Below are 21,134 nucleotides of genomic sequence, written 5' to 3'. Positions count from 1 at the left end.
GATGGGCAGATAATTGCAGTCACAGGTGTTGAGCAGCCTGGTCTCCTGTTTTGAGCTCCATGCAGCCCAGCTATACATTACATGGCCTCCCAGAGCCTGCTGGACATCACCAGTATCCTTTTCTTTAGTATGGGAGAAAGGATGTTTCCAGATGCATCAAATTTCAAAATATTTCACTATGGTTGGTCTTGGGCTTTGAAGAATAAGATGAACACCCTTTTCTTACCACGTATCTAAGGCATGAAACACATGCCAGGATAAAGGAAACTTTAAGATGCAGACATGTCTTTGAAATCATAGTATTCTAACTATTCTATGATTCTACTAGCCTGGGTTTGCAGTGCATTCTTTCCTACTTACACTGCTGTGGCTACATGTTCTAGTGATGTGTTCTGGTTCACACAGGTCTTTCCAGAAAGTCAAGGTGGTGTGGTGTCTGATAACCATCTTTGAGATTATAGTGAGTTACGCAGTATGTCAGGTTAGTTCATATTGTCCACATCTCTGTTGGAAGTGTTGCGCGTTTCCCTGTGAAGGGATGTAATGGCTGCACTGGTGAATCTACCCTTGTAAACTTTTTGGTTTTTTTTCTTGAATTGAAGTTAATCTACTTTGCAAGCTGTACATTGATCCTAGCCACTATGATGCCCGACAGGTATTTCAGTAGCTGTATTCAGACCACGTATCATGGAAGAGTGTACTGCAGTTTAGCCCAGAAGATGTGGTGGGATCTGTAGTGTGGTGGTTGGACACAGTGCATGGACAAGAGAATCTCTGCATCTCTGAGGCTCTAGGTCATGAACAGACCTAATCCCTATTGCCATCTTATTCTTATTCTTTGATTTTATTTTTCCTGCTTATCAGTTCAACAGATTTGAGCTGGAATCAATCAATCAAGTTGCCTTTACTTTTTCTCCTGCCATACAACTGTGAATAACGAGGCTTCTACTGCCAGAGCTTAACTGTTAATGATGTGCAGAGCAGTCAACTTTGTCTTCCATTACTGTGTTAGCGCTGCAGTGGTCTCTTCTTGTTTTCATTGGTTGACTTAGCAAATCTAGTTTAAAAACATGTTAAGAAGACTGTCCTGGTTTTACTCAACTGATTTTTGAAGCATGATCAGATTATTTTTTTTTTTCAAGTTGCATTTTGGTGAGAGGAATTCTGAAGAGCAGTTATAACCAGGAAAAAAGCACCTAGAAAAGACATGAAAAACTGACTGAGATACACAGTATGTTGATTCATGCTTGATTTGAGCACTTCACACTCAGTCTGTGATGTGCTTAAAAATAATTCTGCTGACATACTGAAAGTACTTCACTGCACAGGAAGGAAAGGAAAGATGCTCTGTATTAGAGTGACCTCTTGTGATTTTGCATGAAATAGTGGGTAAAGTGGCAGAAGTTGGAGAACTTACCCAGTTTTTATATTAAGTTCAGCAATAACGTTGGTATGAGTGACTCTTAATGAAGTTCAAGTGAGATGGCAAATGTTTCTTCTATGTAGATTTTTGCTGCCTTCTCCCTGAAATGCAACAATGACATGTTACAGAATTTTGAGTTTTGTTTTAAAACATGTTTTGTTCACTATGCTGTGATAATGGAAACGGAGGTATCCCATGATATTTTTGTGCAGGTTCCTTGCTCTGTTCCTCATTTTAAGTATTGGCAACTCACTTTCTTAGGTATTTGTAGAACGGGAGTAAAAAGTACTTTGCAAAACATATGAAGATCCTACACTGAAAAATCCTTCTAAGTACAAATGCTACTGCAAAGGGACATGTTGGGGGAAAAAAAAAGTAGTGGAGTAGTGATGATGCCAGTGAAAATAAATGAGCTTATTTTAGCAGGGTACCACCTGTTTTTATCTTGTTTCTTGTGATAAGCTATTTTTGGTCACAGTAAACTATATTATGGCTTGATTGTAGTGTTGTGCCTTATGTTGGTGATGTTGTTTCAGGTTCCAGTTGTGAGCAGTGCAGAGAAGGAGCCACGTACTCAGGTGCAGTAATATCTCCCAACCTAGAAACCACTAAAATTATGCGAGTTCCTCACGCTATGTCTGTGTCAGACTGCATTGCTGCATGTTGTGACCTCTCTGGTTGTGACTTGTCCTGGATGTTTGAACGACGCTGTTACATCGTGAACTGCCAACACAAGGAGAACTGTGAACCTAAAAAAATAGAAACTGTAAAATCCTATCTTACTTTTGTGCTGAGGCCTTCTCAGAGGCCAGCCTCACTGCTGGGATTTGGGCAGGTGATCCCAAGCATGGTCCACTCTGTGGGACTCCAGAGTGAGCCATCTGAGGAAGTGAGTAGCCTGAAGGAGCTGTCTCTGCTTGGCAAAGATCCCAGCCTTGAGGAGATACCTGAATACATTGATGATTATAAGGAGCTGGAACAGGACCCCTTTCAGACAAGTATCAAACATGAGCAGAAGGAGAGCATGGATTATACTGACTGGGGCCCAATCGTGGCAGGTGAAAACAGCTTCAACTATTCCATGGGTGATGATGGAGATAACCAGGAAGACATTGTTGAGAAGAAAGGAGAGTCTGGGAAAAGGGAAAGCCTTCTGAATAAAAACAGCTCTGAATTCCACTCTGTCACTGAACACTCCATAGAGAGGTTGTCATCTCTCCCTGAGATTACACCATTCCCTAGGAAGACATTTGGAAGTGAAGCAGATGTTCAGCTTCTTCAACAACCTGATGATGCTTTGAAAAAAGAGGTAAGTTTGTCCCTCAGGAAGCAGGCAGAGTATGGTGAGGCCAGTTTGCAATGGTTTTGTTTTTCAAATCAAATTAGGTTATTGCTTTGTAATGTAACAAGTTTCAAATGACTTACAGTCTTGTTAGAGTGTAGAAAAGGCTGAAAGCAATTCGTATGTCTTAATAGGCAGATGAATTGCTAAAGGCCTCTTCTGTCAGATAAGGAGCAGAGTTGCTTTTGGGACACGGGGGTTTCCTTGGAAGTGTACAAAGGAATGTGCTTGGACCTGCTGGAACGGTGCTATGGTATTTTTCCCTTCTGACTCTTGGTGACTCGTCAGCAGTAGTCAGCTGAGCAATACCAGTGGACTCTGGTATCCAAAAGCCAAGACCAGTAACTGTAACTTACTCCATCAATAAAATTAAGACTATTTTATGGGTTTCATGTTACTAATGCGTAGCAGTGTTACAGACGTAATGGAGCTGAATACCTTCTGTAATGTTCTCAAAACATATTAGAGAGTCAAGGTACGTAAAGGGTGGTGGTGGCTTTGGACTATGATGTACAGCAGGATAAAGTGGATAAGTTGGTTTTGTTCTCAGAATCCTTTTCTTGAGTCTGTCAATAAGAAAAGTAAGTTAAATACTTAAAGCCAAATTTAGATACTTAAGTAAAATGCACCTTTTCTCTATTTATGCCCATGAGTTCCATCAGTTGAGACTAAAGGGGCTCCAGTTTCTTAAGAACAGGGTGGGATCAGTTGGAAAGTAGAAACAGGCTGTAAGGTCAACATTTACTGAGTTTGACACACACACCCCTGCTAGAGGGAGGAGGAAGTTAAGCACTGTTAGCTGGATTGCTCTAAATTCCACCAGAATTTATAACCAGCAACTACTTATCTCTTGCTGTAAAAATGATAATTTATTGCTATTACCATAGGGAAGAAAATATTTGTCACAGGTTTCATGCAACTTTCTTACTTACAGATGAGATTCTTGGAGGGGACAGCTGAAATGTTCCCCAGGGAACTGAATGGCTGGTTTTTTGGGTTGGGTTTTTTTGGGTTGTTTTTTTTCTTTGGTTGGTTGGTTGGTTGGTTTTTTTGCTTTGGATATGAGCATGTTCTTGTTTTCTGTGGGAATTCTCAAGAGATTTACACTCAAGTCAAACCCTGAGAACTGAAGGGCATGGGCTCTCGTGGGTGGTGTGTTTATTTTGTAAAAAGCAGTTGTGGCTGTACAGGTGGGTAAAAGCAAACAAAAAAGCCTCACAAAGCCCATACCGACAGAATTGCCTACCCTATTCACTCCAAGAAAGAGTCTTTTCCTTTTTTTCTTTTCCTTTTTGTTCCTAAGCTAGAATTTGGGCTAATCTTACTTTCTGCATCTGCTCAGGAATATCTCTCAACAGTAGTTTCTGCCTGATAAGTCAGTTCTTGATATTGCCTGTATTGCTGCCTGCTAACATTCCTAATTTAAGCTCTCTTTTTGGCTGTGACACTGCTTTGGATGTGACAGTGCCGCAGGGCAGCTTTTTTGACTGCAGAGTCCTGCCTAGGCTTGCCAGCTGAAGAGATGTTTGGTGCCATTGCAGAAAACAGTGACCCAAGAAAGGTGTGTTTGAGGTGACTTTCTCCCCATCTGTCCTACAAAGGCAGGATGGCTGCTTCTCAGCTGATAGACTGTAAAAGGGCCAGGAGAGGAGGAAAGCCAGAGGGAACTCAGAAAAGTAGACATCCCTCAAATCTGGCAGGCAAAGAAACGCTTTGGTTTGCCAAAGTGTGTTAAAGCACATCTTTTTAGAAGATGTGGGATGGAGTGATGTCAAGGATAGCTGCCTTTTGTCAAGGCATGAGGCAGGACAGGCTTGAGGCTCTTACCAGGTGTGATAATGTCAAGAGTGAGATTCCAGCTGAGGGTATAGGTTTGGCATTCCAAATTCACTACCTAAGGAGAGCTGCAGTCCCTGATGTTGTCAGTGTCCCAGCTGCTCAGACATCATCTTATTCTCTGCATATTGGGCAGAGCTGGAGATACAGCCACAAAGGTGCTTGCATCATCTTTTTTACAGATCCATCTGGAGGTGCAGCTCTTGGTGCGGTCCTTTACATCCTCCCAGGTCAGGCAGCCACAGTCCCCAACACTGCTGTCTCAGCTGCATGAAGATCTTTTCTCTCTGTCCTTAACTGAAGGCAGAGATGAAGTTACAGATGACTTCCATACGCTCTGTTTCCTTGCAGGCTGGAAAGTCAGTCCCTGACATCACCATGGTGCTCCCAGCTGCACAGTGAGCTTTTTCTCATGTCCACAGGCAGAGCTACTCTGATTTCCTAGGGAGGCAACAGACTGTAGAATGAAAGTGGAGCGACTGAAGAGAAGCTGAGAGCTCAGATTGTTCAGCCTTGATCAGAGAGGGTTCAAGAGTGTCTTACCAATGTGTATGAATAACCATGGCAGGAGTGAAGATGATGAAGATGGGCTCTTTTCAGTGCTGTCCAGTGACAGAACAAGAGACAATGGGCATAAATTGAAATGCAAGGAATTTTTTTTAAACAGTAAAAACATTCAATTTCTTTTTTTCTTGTGAGGATGGTGAAACACTGGAACAGGTTTTCCAGAAACTGTAGATTCTCTGTCCTTGGAGATGGTCAAAACCTGACCGGACATGGTCTTGAGCAGCCTGATGTATCTGACCCTCCTTTGGGGAGCACAGTTGGATTAGAGGTCCCTTCCGACCTCAGCCATTCTATGATACCAGTATGCATTTTACCAACCTTCATAATCCTATTCTTCAGTTAATAGATTATGTACGTATAATAGCAGTATATGTCTTCATATGCCACACATAGTAGCCATAATTAGCAAAATGCTTTTCTCTAGGTGTTAGGTCAGAAATATGTCTTGAGAACCTAAGGAGAAACTGTTTGCCCTTTGAGACTAATGTGTCATTGAAAGGTGATAAAGCTTAAGGGAGAGGGGCATGTTGTGGGCAAGGCTAACACAGTGCTGAGTTATTCCTGTTAAACTTGCTGTGTTCTTTGCTGAAGTTCTGATTTACCACAAGTTGGGTGAGAGAGAACACTACTACAGCTTGGTGACTGAAGTGGAGAGATTTAGGGTTTTAGTAGTAGTGAGGAAACAAAGAAGGCATGAGGAAGTTGTGGTCTGAGCAGATATAGTAAGAGGCAAGGATTCTGTTATGTTTGTGTGTAAAGCATGAAGACAATAATACACAGCACACAGACTTTTTGTCATTGGGTTTTAAAGGTTTATGACTGTATTTAGAGCTGTCCTACTATTCTTTGTTGCCTTGAGAACTGATAGCCTTAGTTGTGTTGCAGGTTACCTCATTTTGATAACCATATGAGCATTTCTTGTAAAACTTGTTGGGGGGGAGGGGGGGAATGAAGGACAAAACAAATCACCAAAAGCCCCCATCAAACAGTCCTCCTGTTTGATATTCTGTATATGAATAAACCCTCCTAGTAATGTGTATCAGTAAGCTCACCCTATATGCTATTTAAAAAACATCATACCTCTAAATCTAGAAATGTGAAAGATGGCTCACTTATGACAGTTCTTTTCCTATAATTAATTTTTCAGGCTGTTACACCTTCCCCTCCTTCAGAGAAACTGGATTTCTCCCCAGGTGTGTCAGAGAAAACCCAGACTCCCACAATGGCCCCAGAGAATGGCACTGAAAGTGGGATCATGCTGCTTCTCAATAATACTGTGCCATCTGAGCCCATGCAGCAATTCACACCACCCGTTACTGATGCTAAATCAGGTAATGTTTTAACATAGCTGGAGATGTGAGAGGTACCTGCAGGTTGGACAGTGGGTGGGGATGGCTTTTACGACTGTCAAGCTTCCAAACTGTTGTTAGTTACAAGCTCACTCTTTACCTGAACATAACATCATCCCTCTTCAGGCCTGTAGACCTACAGTAACATTGCAAACTTCAGACTCCTTAGCCACTTACTTTTGAAGCAGAACTCTGACCAAGTCCAATGTTAGCGGGAAATTGTAATCCAAGCAAATACAGCAAAGTAAAAGAAGAGATTAAAAAGGTTTTTAAAATGGGGTTTTATACTTGGTGAGAAATATTTGAGGCTTTCTACAGTTTTAGAATAGTCTCTTCTAGCCATACTGTTGTTCTTGTGTGACTCTTGAGAATATTGTTCCGTCTCAAACTCTTGAGCAGGGTTCCCACTATTTATAGTTGTCAGATATCATGCAGGAACATAGGTGGGACCTGAGGAAGCACAGCCCTTAATAGGGGAGAAGCCTAGCCTGTAGTAGGGGAGAATCTGTCCTCTTCATCCTGAGGAAAAGAAGTTTTTCTCTAATTTCAAAGCTGTGAGAAAGCTTATTAGACTTCCATCTGCAGAGCAACAACTTTTAGTTTGACAAGGACATGTATAACCACTGTGTTCTCAGTAGTTGCAGTAAATTATGTGTGTGTGTGTGTTAGAGTATCTGCTTTCTTCTGCTGAGTTTCCTGCCTCCCTGTGCATCCTGACAATTGGAGTGGTTAGAAGGGCCACAAGTAGCAGAGAAGTGGTGTTTGGCCCTCTGGTATACTGAAGGATGTGGAGAGTTAAGCATTTGGGGACACTCTTGGCACCCTCTGCCAAACTGCAACCTGCCAGCGAGGATAGCGGTAGCAGGTGACAGGAAAAAATGAGCTGCAGATCTCTCTCCAAGGCAGTGGATCATCATTACCATTGAGTGTTGACTAGGCAGCTCCTCATCCTCCTTCACAGGAGGAGGTTGAAGATGAATCAAAAAGTAGCTTGAAAGAAGAAGCTGAAGGGAAGTTTTGATGAATTTCAACGTAAGTACTGCTTTGTGCAAGGAATACCTCAAGTTTTTGTGTCATCAGCCCTACTGTCTTAAAAATCTCGAAGAGTCACTCCTCTCTTTTGGTCATCACCCTCATCTAGCCGTTTTATCCCTGTCTCGTGGAGGTCCAAGTACAAATATCCACTCCACTGGTGTCTAGGGCTACTCCCATGAGCAATTGCAGAGCCTTGGGCACATTAAAATGGTGGTGACAAAGTGTGTCGGCAGTGTGGCCTCTTCAGTCTGTTTTTAGGCCTGTTAGCCAGCACTGAGTAGTGCCTTGCTCATATATTCGGAAGCTGTAAGCTGAACATTTAGACACTAGTGAATGTTGCTTTTGCAGAACTTCTGTGCTGTGGATTCCCAATATTAACTGGAAGACATTTAAAACCTTTGAAATACAGGTCTGTGGGGTCCTTTCCTGAAGCTGTGCTTTGATATGTTTCTATTGAGGACTGGATTTGTGGACTTTGCATTTTTGGAAGAGTAAGGAGTTTCACAGATGAAAATTGGGAGGGTGTTCCTGGATGGCAAGCACTACAGTTCTAGTTTGGACTTTGTTACTTCATTTAATTAATTTTGTTCTGCTGCAGATGGCTTTTCTTGTCCTCTGTAATTGTGTATTTTTTTAATTCCTGCACTTCTATCCAAGAAAAATGTGTAATTCTTTATGCAGAGCAATGTTACCTGTGATACTTACTGGATGGTCGCACTCAAAGAGTTGTGGTCAATGGTTCAGTGTCCAGTTGGAGATCAGTAACGAGTGGTGTCCCTCAGGGATCGGTGTTGGGACCGGTCTTGTTTAATATCTTTGTGGCTGACATGGACAATGGAATTGAGTGTGCCCTCAGCAAGTTTGCCAATGACACCAAGCTGTGTGGTTTGGTTGATCTGCTGGAGGGAAGGAATGCCTTCCAGAGGGACCTTGACACACTTGTGAGGTGGGCTGGTGCCAGCCTCATGAAGTTTAACCATGACAAGTGCAAGGTCCTACACCTGAGTTGGAGCAATCCCAGGCACAGCTACAGGTTGGGCAGAGAAAAGATTCAGAGCAGCCCTGAGGAGAAGGACTTGGGGGTGTTGGTCAGTGAGAAACTGAACATGAACCAGCTTCGGTGTACACTTGCAGCCCAGAAAGCCAACCGTATTCTGGGCTGGATCCAAAAGACCGTGACCAGCAGGTCGAAGGAGGTGATCCTGCCCCTCTACTCTGCTCTCGTGAGACCTCACTTGGAGTATTGTGTGCAGTTCTGGTGTCCTCAACATTAAAAGGACATGGAACTCTTGGAATAAGTCCAGAGGAGGGCCATGAGGATGATCAGGGAGCTGGAGCACCTCCCATATGAAGACAGGCTGAGAAAGTTGGGGCTGTTCAGCCTGGAGAAGAGAAGGCTGCGTGGAGACCTCATAGCAGCCTTCCAGTATCTGAAGGGAGGCTATAGGGATGCTGGGGAGGGACTATTCATTAGGGACTGTAGTGACAGGACAAGGGGTAATGGGTTAAACAGGGGAAGTTTAGATTGGATATAAGGAAGAAATTCTTTACTGTTAGGGTGGTGAGGCACTGGAATGGGTTGCTCAGGGAAGCTGTGAATGCTCCATTCCTGGCAGTGTTCAAGACCAGGTTGGATGAAGCCTTGAGTGACATGGTTTAGTGTGAGGTGTCCCTGCCCATGGCAGGGGGGTTGGAACTAGATGATCTTAAGGTCCTTTCCAATCCTAATTATTCTATGATTCTATGATATTCAGGAGTAACCCGAATGCTTTTCCCTAAAACAGAAATAGGGGAAATGACACTTTCATATCTGGGGAAGAAGAAAAATTTTGGTTTGGTAAAAGGTGAAGAAGCCATAGTCATGAATATAAGAGATTATGTATTGAGGAAGTCTTATATTTTTACTTGTCCTTCCCTGCTTATTGTAGAGTTTGTCAAATTTTATTTAATCCATTACAAGTAATATTCGAAGATACTGAATTTAAATCTGTCCATCTGTTAAAACATAATGTACTCATTCTGTCTTAGATACAGTAAAAGAACTTATTGTGTCTGCTGGAGATAACATACAAGTGGTTCTACCCAAAAATGAGGTTGAACTGAATGCCTTTGTGGTCCCACCACCACCTACAGGTGAGTTGAACAGGCTTGGCATACAAGGAGATTCACACACTACCAACCTGTAAATGCAGACAAGTGCTGATTTACGTGAATATCTCAGGATAAAACCATCCTTCTCATCTCCTACTGATATTTTTTTTTTTGGTGACTCCAACTGCAGAGGGGGATTTCCTCCTTTTTTATTTTGGAGGTTTATCCATTTTTTTTTTTTTAGTGGCTTTTATTTTAAGAACCTGAACTCATTAGCCAGATGGTTCAATAGGAAGTCTGTTGTTTCTACCAAAAGATAAAATGATCCGGGTTATAGGGGAAGGGGGAAGTAGCTTCTGAATGCAGCATTTACCTTAAAACTACCAGCTTCTGAACAGCAGCAAGGAATACACATTTCACAGGTAGGTATGTAAAACACATTCACTTCACATGAAGCTGGATTTTGTGAAGTCCATTATATACTTGCTGTTTTACCATGTTACAAAGCACTGTGGAAGTAAAACATGTTTACATACTGCTTCATTTTGCAGGCTTATACAGTAGCAGTTATGATTTCCTATTGCAGCATTTTATCTGGTGGATAGTGAACTTGATTTCTTTGTTTTCTGGGCTTATTTTGAAGGCAAAACTGATTACTGTTATGCTGTGTTACTGCTCTTAGAAACAGCCTACACCTATGAGTGGAGTTTAATCAGTCACCCTGCTGACTATGGTGGTGAAATGGAGCACAGGCACAGCCAGACCTTGAAGCTCTCTCATGTAAGTGAGCTGTAAGCTCAGGCTCAGTGTGTTTGTGTGGTCCTTTCACATGAATCTAACCTGTGGGGAAGGGCACCTGGTTTCAAGGAGTCTCTTCACTTGCATGTGTCACCAAATCTTTGCCAGATTAGTGTGGTGTTTTGTGCCTTTTTTTTTTTTTTTAGAGTGCTCTAATAATTTTCTAAGGTAGAGTAAACATTCCTAAGTTTTGGCTTTGTATTTCTCAGTTCTGGGCAGTGACTAGTAGCCTTTTGTGTATGTATTCACGAAAGGAGCTCTAGGTTTCAGATATCCAGATTTTTCTCTGTTTATAACATGACTGGCAGATTTATGCATACCAGTTTTGTATAATTTGACAGGTAACCCAATTTGTTCTGTGTTTGTCTCAGTTATCAGTAGGACTTTATGCCTTCAAAGTGACGGTTTCTGGTGAAAGTGCCCTTGGCGAAGGCTTTGTAAATGTCACAGTCAAACCAGGTAAATCAGTTGGCTAAAATAATGAAATTAATTTCTTCAACACAAGTAGTTGTACAACATGCTTATCTAATAGTGTGTCACTTACTGTCTGCCAAGGGCATCTGGTAGTCCAATCATGCAGAGATGTTGCCTAACTTGGTGTCTGTAAAGCATTTTAAGGAAGTAGAGTTGCTGGCTCATTGTATTTAAATGCTTTCTGGTCTTGTACCGTCCTCAGGCAAGGCCTGAGACAGCAATCATGCCATCTTTTGTGGTCTTCTCCAGTACAGCTGGGAACAGCAATTAGGTGCTGAACAATCTTTAGCTGCAAGTTACAGTGAACAGGTCTAATTATACCAGTTAGAAGGGGCTGCAGCAGAAGGCTGCTGTGTCAGTGCACTGTTCTTCAGCAACCTTTTCTCCCCCTTGCCCAAAAAGGACAAGCAGATGCTGCTGCAAAGCTGTCAATCCTACATTTAAATCACTGGGGACTATTGATTTGTAGAGTCAACACATTAATTTGACCTGAGTTTTCACTACTTTTATTTTTTCTTTTTTTTTTTCCCTTCTCCTCTCATCTTTCTCACAGCAGTCAGAGTTAACCAGCCACCTGTTGCCATTGCTTCACCCAAAGTACAAGAAGTTTCCTTGCCTACAACTTCTACCTTCATTGATGGGAGTCGTATGTACTGGACCCTCCTGTGCTTATATCCTCTATTTTTTGTATACAGTTATAATGTTGTTGTTGTCAATTACAAGTGAAATTCCTTCTTTTAATTCAGAAGTTCCCTGAGTTTATTTTTGGGATGTGAGTCCAGTTACAAAGTATTTTAATAAATAAAATAAAGGTGATAAAATCCAGCCTTCCACCTGGAGACTGAGATGCTGTCTGTCAGAGGTTGCTGCATCCAAACAGCAGCTACTCTTACAGTTTCTTTCTGCCCTGCCTAGAAAACCTGTGCCAGCATGGCTGGTGCCCATGGTAGAAAGCTGTTATGTAGGGTATGATGAAATGTCATAATTCTGTTCGTAATTACTGAGAGCAGATTGTGCAGAGTCTGAGACTGATTTTTATTTGTGTGTGTGAAGAATTTTTTGTTTGTTTAGATAAACCATACCAAATGTAGTTTGGAGTATGTGGTTTGACAGCTATGGTACATGAAATCTGTTCAAATATACTTGAGAAGATAATTGTAGAAAAAACGGGGATCAGTGCATGAAAGACATTAGTATTTATCCAGCAGTTTCTGCAAGGAACTGATATGTTTTTCTTTAATGAATATAGAAAGTGTTGATGATATGAAGATAGTGAGTTACCACTGGGAGGAAATTAAAGGTCCTTTGCGAGAGCAGAAGGCATCTGCTGACACACCTGTCTTGCACTTGTCTAACCTTGTTCCTGGGAACTACACTTTCAGGTACCTGCACAGATGCTTTCCTTTGAGGTTTTAGCTATTTCTGTGATGTCAGCTAAATGTTTGTTTCTCTTGAACTCACATGTACCTCCTCAAACAAACAAAAAAAAAACTTCTGCATGCTTTTAACCTTTATTTTGTGCAGTGGAGAGACATAGGCAGCAATTTTATTAAAAAGTTCTTGCAGTGAGTTTTGTGATACTGGTGTTGTGATACATTACAGCGCAAAGTTATGCAAAACACCCACAACCCCCCCTGCCCCATCTATAGAAGCTGGCAAGTGTGCTGAGATGAAACTGCAGTCAGGCTGTGAAAGTCATCCCCTGAAGGGTGATGGCAGACAGAACAATACTGGGAGACTGATCCTTGCAGGGCACTGTTGTCTGCTCGTTTTAATAAGGGTCACTCTGTTCTTTATAAAAGCCATTGCCTTGCTACTGGTTCCCTCTATTCATTGCTGAAGCTGGATTTTGTCCATCAGTGGAAGCAATATTTTTGGTTCAGAGTGCTTTAATTAAAATGAGAGTTCATTTTCTGAGCTTTTTAACTTAAAGCCTAATCTGCACAGAGGGCAGGCTTCCTGCTGATCCAGCCTGGCTTATTTGGCTGCCGGCACACAACAGCCTACTAGTCAATATATTGTGTATCAGTGTAACACAGCAGAATGTTGAAGTCAGCGTACATATATGTTAAATGTGGTGCTTTGCATAAGCTTCAACAAAAATTGCATAACTTCAGCTTCTATTCTGTGTTCTTTATTGGAATTGTTCATATTGTACAGTGGCAGAAAGGAGCATAGGATTTTTTTCTGTATTAATAAGGGTAGAGCTTGCTTTTACAAGCAATGCTCTCAAGTGTTCTAAACCCTAGAGAATTAAGAAATCGCTTTCTGTATCTGTGCACCTCTAGGGAAGGCTGAGGTACTTGAACAATAGAGCAGTGTGTTCAAACTTACAGGAAATGAGCTGGTTGAAAAAATCCAGTGTTCCTGTTCATGGATATGCACCCACGGCAAAAGTATTTATTCCCTAACAAAAGAATTAATGAGCACTAGTTTTGTTCTACTCAGGAAAGGCTTCAAGAGTGGTTCCCTTCCGTGTGGACAGCAGTATGTAGTTTTTGGAAGAGGTGAATTAGAGATAGTCAGTTACCATATTGTTGAGGCAGACTTTTCATCATTTTTGTGTTTTTGCAGCAGACTCATGTTGAGATGATTTGTTATTATGTTTCTGAGAGGCAGTAGTGGGGTTTTTAAACCCTGTACTTTTTTAGTTTTGTGATTTGACATCTTCAGAAGTTTGAGCTGCATTAGTGTCACAAAGCAGTAAGAATTTAAGAACTGCTAGTGCGCTATAAGCAATGCTTATAGCTCCAAAAGAGCAGTCTTGGATATAGATGTTAACTGGGACTGTCACAGTATGGCCGATGAGTCAAATCCCTTGTTTTTACCAAGTAAGCTTTTTAAAGAATTTGCAGTGAAATCTGTTTGATGAAGTTGCCGTTGACTGCAGGAAAAGGGGTTTCATGTGTGATCCAGTATAGCTAGGCTTTCTATTATTATTTTCCTTGAAGGATGAAAGCTGTAGGATTTCTTTAAATCAGTCTTCAAATTTCTTTCCTACCTTAGTTGTCAGATATATGTTTCTGAAGCAGAAGTTTGAATAGTATAATCAGTGGGTCTGTCTTGGGTGATGTTCAAAAAAGTGCCAGGGAAAGTTAAACCTTTGAACTTACGACTTAACAGAAGTCCATCTTAGCGGATTTCTGATACTGTTTTTCCTGTTGTAGACTCACAGTGATTGATTCAGATGGAGCAGCCAACTCTACCATTGCATCTCTGAGTGTCAACAAACCAGTGGATTACCCACCTATTGCCAATGCAGGACCTAATCAGGCAGTCACCTTGCCCCAGAACTTCATCACGCTGAATGGAAACCAGAGCAGTGATGACCATGAAATTGTCAGCTATGAGTGGTCACTCAGTCCCAAAAGCAAAGGAAAGGTAGTAGCAATGCAGGTATGCCTGTTTCTCCTTGCTTAGGATTGGAAAGCTCTTTTATTTTTGCATCTAACATGAGAAAGCACATACCTAAGTAACTCCTCAGAACTGAGAAGCACTAAGATATCTAGAGTGCTGTTAGGTTTTTTTGTTGTTGTTGTTGTCATCATTCCTCTCTGATGTATTCAGCTCTCCTTGTAGATACTACTTTTAATTCCTTCTCTCTCTTATCATACCTTGTGGCTTTTTCTCACTTCTGCTGTTGTTGTTCCCTGGTGGTTTGGAAAGACTTCCAAGTTCACAGTGTCTGTCCTTGAACCCTAGAGCTCCACAGGTTTCCATCATCTGAAATGCTGGACATGCTGAAAATTGGTTTTGTGAGAATGTGGAGAATGGTCAGGGTTTTATTATAACATTTTCTCCTGGAGAAAGTAGGACTTAAATAGAAGCTTAATTTTGCAAGTGAAAGATGGCAAGGCTTTTGGAAGTATTATGCAGCTATGCTCTTTGGTGTTCTGTATATGCTCACTAAAACTTGAGTTTCTTATGAAGGCCAGCTGAATTTATTCTCTTATTTTCATGGCTTTTTTTAATCTGAGAATTTCTTTAATCTGAGAAAATGAATAAAAATTTTCAATGAACTTGCACTTGGTTGGATAGTCTTGTAACTGTAGGCGGTTGAGGTAATTAATGTAATGAAGCCCGTTCAAACTCAGAAGCCATTTTTTTATAAGGCCTGATTTCTGCAATGTTGCAAATGCTTTAGACCTTCAGAAACTGAGAAATCACTTTATAGCTCTGTTTAGAAAAGGAGTAATATTGATGCAAGCCTATACTGTAGAGGTAATTAGGAAATTATGGAAGGGCTTATAGCATAATGGCTTATTTTTGTTCAGTTACCATGACAAAAACTTTCTAAAAGCATCCCTGCAGCCTGAACTTGTAGTTTTCAGATGCTGTTCAGCCTTAAAGCAGCTTTTCAGGAAAAAAGGAATGACTGTTTTGAGATACCTCATTGGGTATGTAATGTGGAAATGCAAGAGCATTTTACAGTTTCCTTCCAAGAGCCTAGTAATCTTTTTCATTTCCCTAAAGCTGAGGATGCTTGTCTCAGGTGTTTACACAGTATCCATGATTAGAGAGCAATTTAACAAGTACCTAATTGGGTTGTCATTTGTTATTCCTCATATAAGAGATGCCACTTTATTTTATTTATGCTCATTTTATTAGCAAAAGAACCTATAGCTGGGCCCAGTCATTTTATGAGCTTATATCCGCTGATATTGCTGGAAGAGTACACTCAGGACAGAGTTGTTTAACTTGTTTTTTCCATAAGCCTATCCGGCTGGGATCAAGTCAAGCTTGATTTTTGCATTTAACAATTTTCATAAGTATTATATTAAAGAATGTCATGATGTTTGGTTTTACAATATCTCAAAGGAAATGGAATAAGACGTAGTGATTTCTGTTAGTCTTTAATTTCCTAATTAAAAAAGTTAACATCCCATGTGTCTCACAGTTATTGTGGTTCAGAAACAATGCATCAATTACACTAGAAGATATGAAAGTTTATTGTCTATAAATATTTCTCTGGGTTGATAGAGACAGTCACAATAGGGAATGCGTACATCTGTACGTCAAATTTTAGTTCCCTCTCTCTACAAGATGCTTAAACTGCTTGTAAGCACCGTATTGATGAATTAAAACAAACAGCATTTTTTCTTCGTAACTGCTCCATGATATATTTCATATTCCATGAGCATTTCTGTTTGTCTTACACTCTCTGTCTTTATAAATGTCATGTAGGGAGTGCGGACACCATACCTCCAGTTATCTGCAATGCAGGAAGGAGATTATACCTTTCAGCTGACTGTCACAGACTCTGCGAGGCAGCGGTCCACAGCTGAGGTCACACTGATAGTACAGCCTGGTAAGTCAGCTGCAGGCATGTCTGAGTCCCTCAGGGGTGGTCAGCCTTATGTCTTAGCACTGTCCTTGAGTACATCATCTCCCTGCACTGCACCACTGAGATGACAGTCTGAATGTCCTGTATCCCTGCCTCAAGGACTCTTTCAACTCTGTTTTTTGTCAAAGCAAACATTTAAAACAAGTGTAGAGTCATAGAAAGTCTAGGTGGTGATCCTGAAGGCTCAAACTGGCCAGATTATGTAATACAACCTGTACAGTTATGTGACTAAGTGTCTGTCTAAAAGCTAAAATGGGGCTCTTGTAACAGTCTGTGAAGTCTGTTTTGCAAAGTTGTTCAGAGTATCAGTCAGTGCTTTGCTCAGTTTCCTTATTGTTTTGCAGTTCTCTTTCGAGAATCCTTGTGTAGTTTGAATTCTCACTAGAATTGCATTGTACTTTCGATGGAAAAGTGTCAAGCAATGAATTTTCAAAGGCGGCATCTTTCACACACTTGTTTAGATTTGGGAGCTAAGTGCTTAATGGGCCCAAATGGTCTGGGACTCATGAGATATCTTACGTACACACCCCCTTTTATTTATTTATTGTATTTTTTTTTTTACTGTGTCTGCCTGTTGCATTTAGAGTAGCCTGTTCTGCCCATCTGAAGGTCTCACATTCCAGCATAGGGCAACATTTTATCTTCCTGTTGTTGCTTACATCTTTTTGTAAAAGACCCCTTCCGGGAAAACTTCACAGCGGGCATTTACTGTGGAAATCAAGAACGTGAATTGAAAGTACAGCTTACGGTGGTGTCTTTTAGACCCATTGTAGAGTGGAACTAGAAAGGTGTTATTGAAACATGTTATATAGAAGTCAGGTCTAAGGGTAAATAAATATTCAGGAAAATGGTATCATTATTAGTTTTACAATGCCACAAAAGCATAGGCTGAAAACACAATAATAGGTCATATGTGTCTGCACTAAATCTAAAAGGCTCAAAACTGGCATTAACTTAGTGGCATTGTGCTGACCTTGAGCAGCAGAAAACTGGGCCAGTATCTTCGCAGGCAGAGGCCTATATTTGTGTGGGTGGTTTTGAAGTAGTAGTGGAACCAGGAAAATACCCCACTACTCTTGCTATGAAATATTGTATATGATGCATTGACCACACTGCAGAATTTTGGGAGCATGTACTTTTAGATACGACTGTAAAAAAGGGAAGTATTTGCTGTGGGATTTGGCTTGCTGCAGAGCTGGTATCACCCACCTAGTATTTTCTGCTGGCTTGTGTACATTATGCTTGTGATTTGTACCTTTGAGCCAATATATCAGATTTGTTATATAATATTCTGTGTAAAATTTCTGTTATAATTGGCAGTCCTTGCCAGTAGCTACCTAGAAAATGTCATACACTAAGTATTACTTTTTACAGAAAATAATAGTCCTCCAGTAGCAGTGGCTGGCCCTGACAAGGAATTGACCTTCCCAGTAGAAAGTACTACACTGGATGGAAGCAAAAGCCAAGATGACCAAGGCATTGTCTTCTATCACTGGGAAAATATCAGGTATCTAGAGATTTTATAGATCTCCAGTAGAATAAAGAACAAAGTGAAAGTAATTGGGTGCCAGAACCTCATACAATTGTGTTGGGTAATTCATTGTTGGAGAACTGCTTTGAGGATGTTCCTGCTCAGCTGGTAGTAGTATTATAGGAGTTTTAAGTTTACCTTAGGCAGAGATTGTATAAGCTTTCCATATTTTGCAGTGTGTCATTTTGAGGTTTACTGTTACCAAGTTAAGTGAAAATGATGGGAGCTTCCATGTCTCCTGTTACAAAGCAAACAATAGGTTTGGGTACCTTCCTGAAATATACAAAGTTTTCCCATCAGTGCTTAGGAGTAGAATTTCTTGGTCACTTGTTTATTGGAAAATAAATTGACAATCTGTTTAACCTGAGCTTTCAATAGTAGGTGATATTCTTGAATTATGATTGAAAATGTGTGACAAAAGTTTAGTTGTATGCTTATGTGCAAAACTAATTGATCCTTAATAAAAGGACAAGGTATTAGCTCATCCATGGTACAGGAAGAGGTTTGTTTGGCAGCCTGTACATGTTGTGAGTGGCTCTTAAAGCAACAATCTTTGGATGTTCCCATGAAATAGTACAGTGGGGAGGCTGAACTTCTGGGGTGCATTTTCTAATTTTCTAATAAATGGGTACGGAATGCCTGGGTGCTTTGTCTTTAAAAAAAAATGATTTATTAATTCTCTGAACTAAACTTGTGTATTGTATAGTTCTTTAACCACCAGTGCTTACAAGGGGTGGTAAAACTACAGTATACATAAAAGCAAATAACATGATCGATGCTGCTGAAAGAATAATTTGGCTGTCTATGTAGGATATTTTTTTTTTCCTGGGATGCTTTGTTTCAGTGGACCAAGCTCTGTACAGATGGAAAATGGTGACAAAGCAATAGCAACTGTGACTGGTCTTCAGGTTGGTACCTATCGCTTCAGGCTGACCGTGAAAGACCAACAGGGCTTAAGCAGTGCATCTGTGCTATCTATTACTGTGAAGGAAGGTAAGCCTTGTTGCTGCTGCTTAGAATACAGTAGGCAACTTGCCAGTTAATTCAGTCACTAACAGAATATATTTGTTTGTTATGTTTCAAGGGTATTCAGGAAGAGTTAGCTGCTATTTTGTTGTAAAGTGTATTGTGAGTGACTGGTAGTGTTAATTTCATTTACTGAAAGCTTTTTTGAAGTTAAATATATGCAGAATTAGTTATAATCAGAATGCTTAAAAATACTATTTTTGACCATACTACACTAGTGTGTGTCTGCTTCATTGAGAATAAAATGAAAACATCATTTTAAAGTTAAGCCTTGAGCAGAAAAGCAGTTTCACTGTGGGTTTTAAGTGAGGTCTCAGAATATACCAATTTCCACTTAAAAACTTAGCATTAGCAGACCTGTATTTATTTGGGATTTTTTATATAGGTAGGCTGTTGCTATGGTGGGGGTTAATTATTTATCCCCCTCCCCCCAAGCATGCTGTAGAAGTGGCTTTAGGATAATAATATCTATTGTACAAGATCATAGAATTGCCTAGGTTGGAAAAGACCTTTTATGGTTGTGGAATCCAACTGTTAACCTAGCACTGCCAAATCCACCATTGAACCATTCCCTAAGTACCACATCTATACATCTTTTAAATAGCTCCAAGGGTGGTTGGCAACCTTTTTAGTGAATAATTTTGTTTTTTGGTTTTTTTTTTTTTATTTTTTATTCATATCCAATCTAAACCTCCACTGGCATAACTTGAGGTCATTTCTTCTCATCCTATTGCTTGCCACTTGGGAGAAGAGATTGACATTCATCTCGCTACAGCCTCCTATGAGATAGTTACAGAGAGTGATAAGTTCTCCCTTGAGCCTCCTTTTCCCCAGGCTAAACAATCCTAGTTCCCTCAGCCACTTCTCATAAGACTTGTGCTTTAGACTCTTTGCCAGCTTCATTCCTCTGACAGAGGTACTGTCAGGTACTCCTCACAGATTTCATAGGGTGTTGCATTCTCAAGTTTGCAGGTGGTGATAATCCAACCATCTTTTACCTCATGTTGTTCCTTGGCTTTCTGTTGCATACCTTGGGGAGTTTTTTTTTTGAGGGGAGTGATGTCCTCTGGCTCTGCAAGTATGGTATGTATACCATTTATGAAATGATAATAGAGCTGTGTTAGAATCTTAGCTGCTGACTTCTTGAAAGTGGAGTAGAACCACCTTCCTTGACCTGCTGGCCATGCACCTTTTGATGCAGCCCAGGATGCGGTTGGCTTTCTGGGCTGCAAGTGCACACTGCTGGCTCATGTTGAGCTTGTTAACCAACACCACCAAGTCTTTTTCTTCAGGGGTGCTCTCAATCCTGTCTCCACCAAGCCTGTATTGGTGCTTGGGATTGCTCCAACTCAGGTGCATCTTGGAGCAGATGGACTCAGTTTTACCGATGTGCATCATTTTTTAAACTGTTTGAGTTTGTTAGGTGTTTAGTCAGAAATGCATGGCAACAGCTCTGCCCAAATGTGTCTTACATTTTCAGACTGTGAAGTGCAGTCACAGTATGTACTGACAACTGTCACAGGTTCAATATTAAAAATATTCACTGGTCCAGTAGCCAAGTTTAATCAACTGGTTTATTTGGAAGAGACAAGATCATCACTTGTACCACAGAGAACTCTATGCTGTTCTAAAGAATACCTACAATGCTAGCCAGTGCCCTGGAGATCTGTGCAGAATTGAATTATTTATGTCAAATCTAATATTCAGACTGGCAAGGTATTTCACTCAGCTTCACAGCTTCCTGGAGCTCTGTCTTATCAGTTGTGTTTTAAATAAAACTCAGTGATGTCTGGTTTCTGGAAAGAGAATGCGTTCATGTTGTTTTTTGGCTGTACTCCCAATGCATGCCTTCATTTCAGTGCTAGTGGTAAACAAAAGTCATTTGTGAACTGGGTTTACTGTAAGTTTCCCAATTAACATTTGCCTGTGTGAAGATACAATACCTTACACAAGCTTCTATTAGGTAATAAGTGATTCTCAAAACAAGAAGAGCCCAGCATGGTGATCTGCGGACACGTGGACTGTGAAGCACATGGGCTGTGTTTCTGAAGAGGCAGAAAATCTTTTTTCTTGACTGAGATCTGAGCTTAAGTTATTATCATACTGTAAATAGTGTACCCCACAATACTGTCTGAAAAAAATCTTTTTGTGTGGTACCTCTTATTGGTATTGTCCTCATGGTGCAGCTCTGCTTCTGTCAGGTTGTAATAATTCTGGAGCCAAATTCTGTATACCCACTCATTCTTTCCTTGTACCTTTTAAACAAGATTCTGTTGTTACTGCCTCGGGTAAAGAGTTGCAGTGTGGGTGTATTTGCA

At 40.7% G+C, this 21,134-nt stretch overlaps 1 protein-coding gene across 2 annotated transcripts in view; it reads left to right on the top strand.

The window, feature by feature from the left end:
* Positions 1–2,024: 2,024 nt before the first annotated feature.
* Positions 2,025–21,134, top strand: part of KIAA0319 (KIAA0319 ortholog) — a 29,894-nt gene continuing 10,784 nt past the window's right edge. Inside the window, exons 1-11 of one of the 2 annotated variants that reach the window (XM_031049688.2) lie at positions 2,025–2,732; positions 6,316–6,499; positions 9,587–9,685; positions 10,326–10,423; positions 10,813–10,900; positions 11,469–11,561; positions 12,165–12,297; positions 14,083–14,311; positions 16,100–16,223; positions 17,634–17,766; positions 18,635–18,783. In XM_031049688.2, the coding sequence (XP_030905548.2) occupies positions 2,040–2,732; positions 6,316–6,499; positions 9,587–9,685; positions 10,326–10,423; positions 10,813–10,900; positions 11,469–11,561; positions 12,165–12,297; positions 14,083–14,311; positions 16,100–16,223; positions 17,634–17,766; positions 18,635–18,783 (2,023 nt within the window). In that variant the 5' untranslated portion in view covers positions 2,025–2,039. Of the gene's footprint in view, positions 2,733–6,315; positions 6,500–9,580; positions 9,686–10,325; positions 10,424–10,812; positions 10,901–11,468; positions 11,562–12,164; positions 12,298–14,082; positions 14,312–16,099; positions 16,224–17,633; positions 17,767–18,634; positions 18,784–21,134 lie in introns of both variants that reach the window. The other variant, XM_031049687.2, reaches the window with a different exon arrangement.

Source organism: Melopsittacus undulatus, chromosome 1 (genome assembly GCF_012275295.1).
Source record: "Melopsittacus undulatus isolate bMelUnd1 chromosome 1, bMelUnd1.mat.Z, whole genome shotgun sequence".
Lineage (NCBI taxonomy): Eukaryota > Metazoa > Chordata > Aves > Psittaciformes > Psittaculidae > Melopsittacus > Melopsittacus undulatus.
Note: the sequence above shows the minus strand (reverse complement) of the source record. Positions and strands in the feature narration are given on the sequence as shown.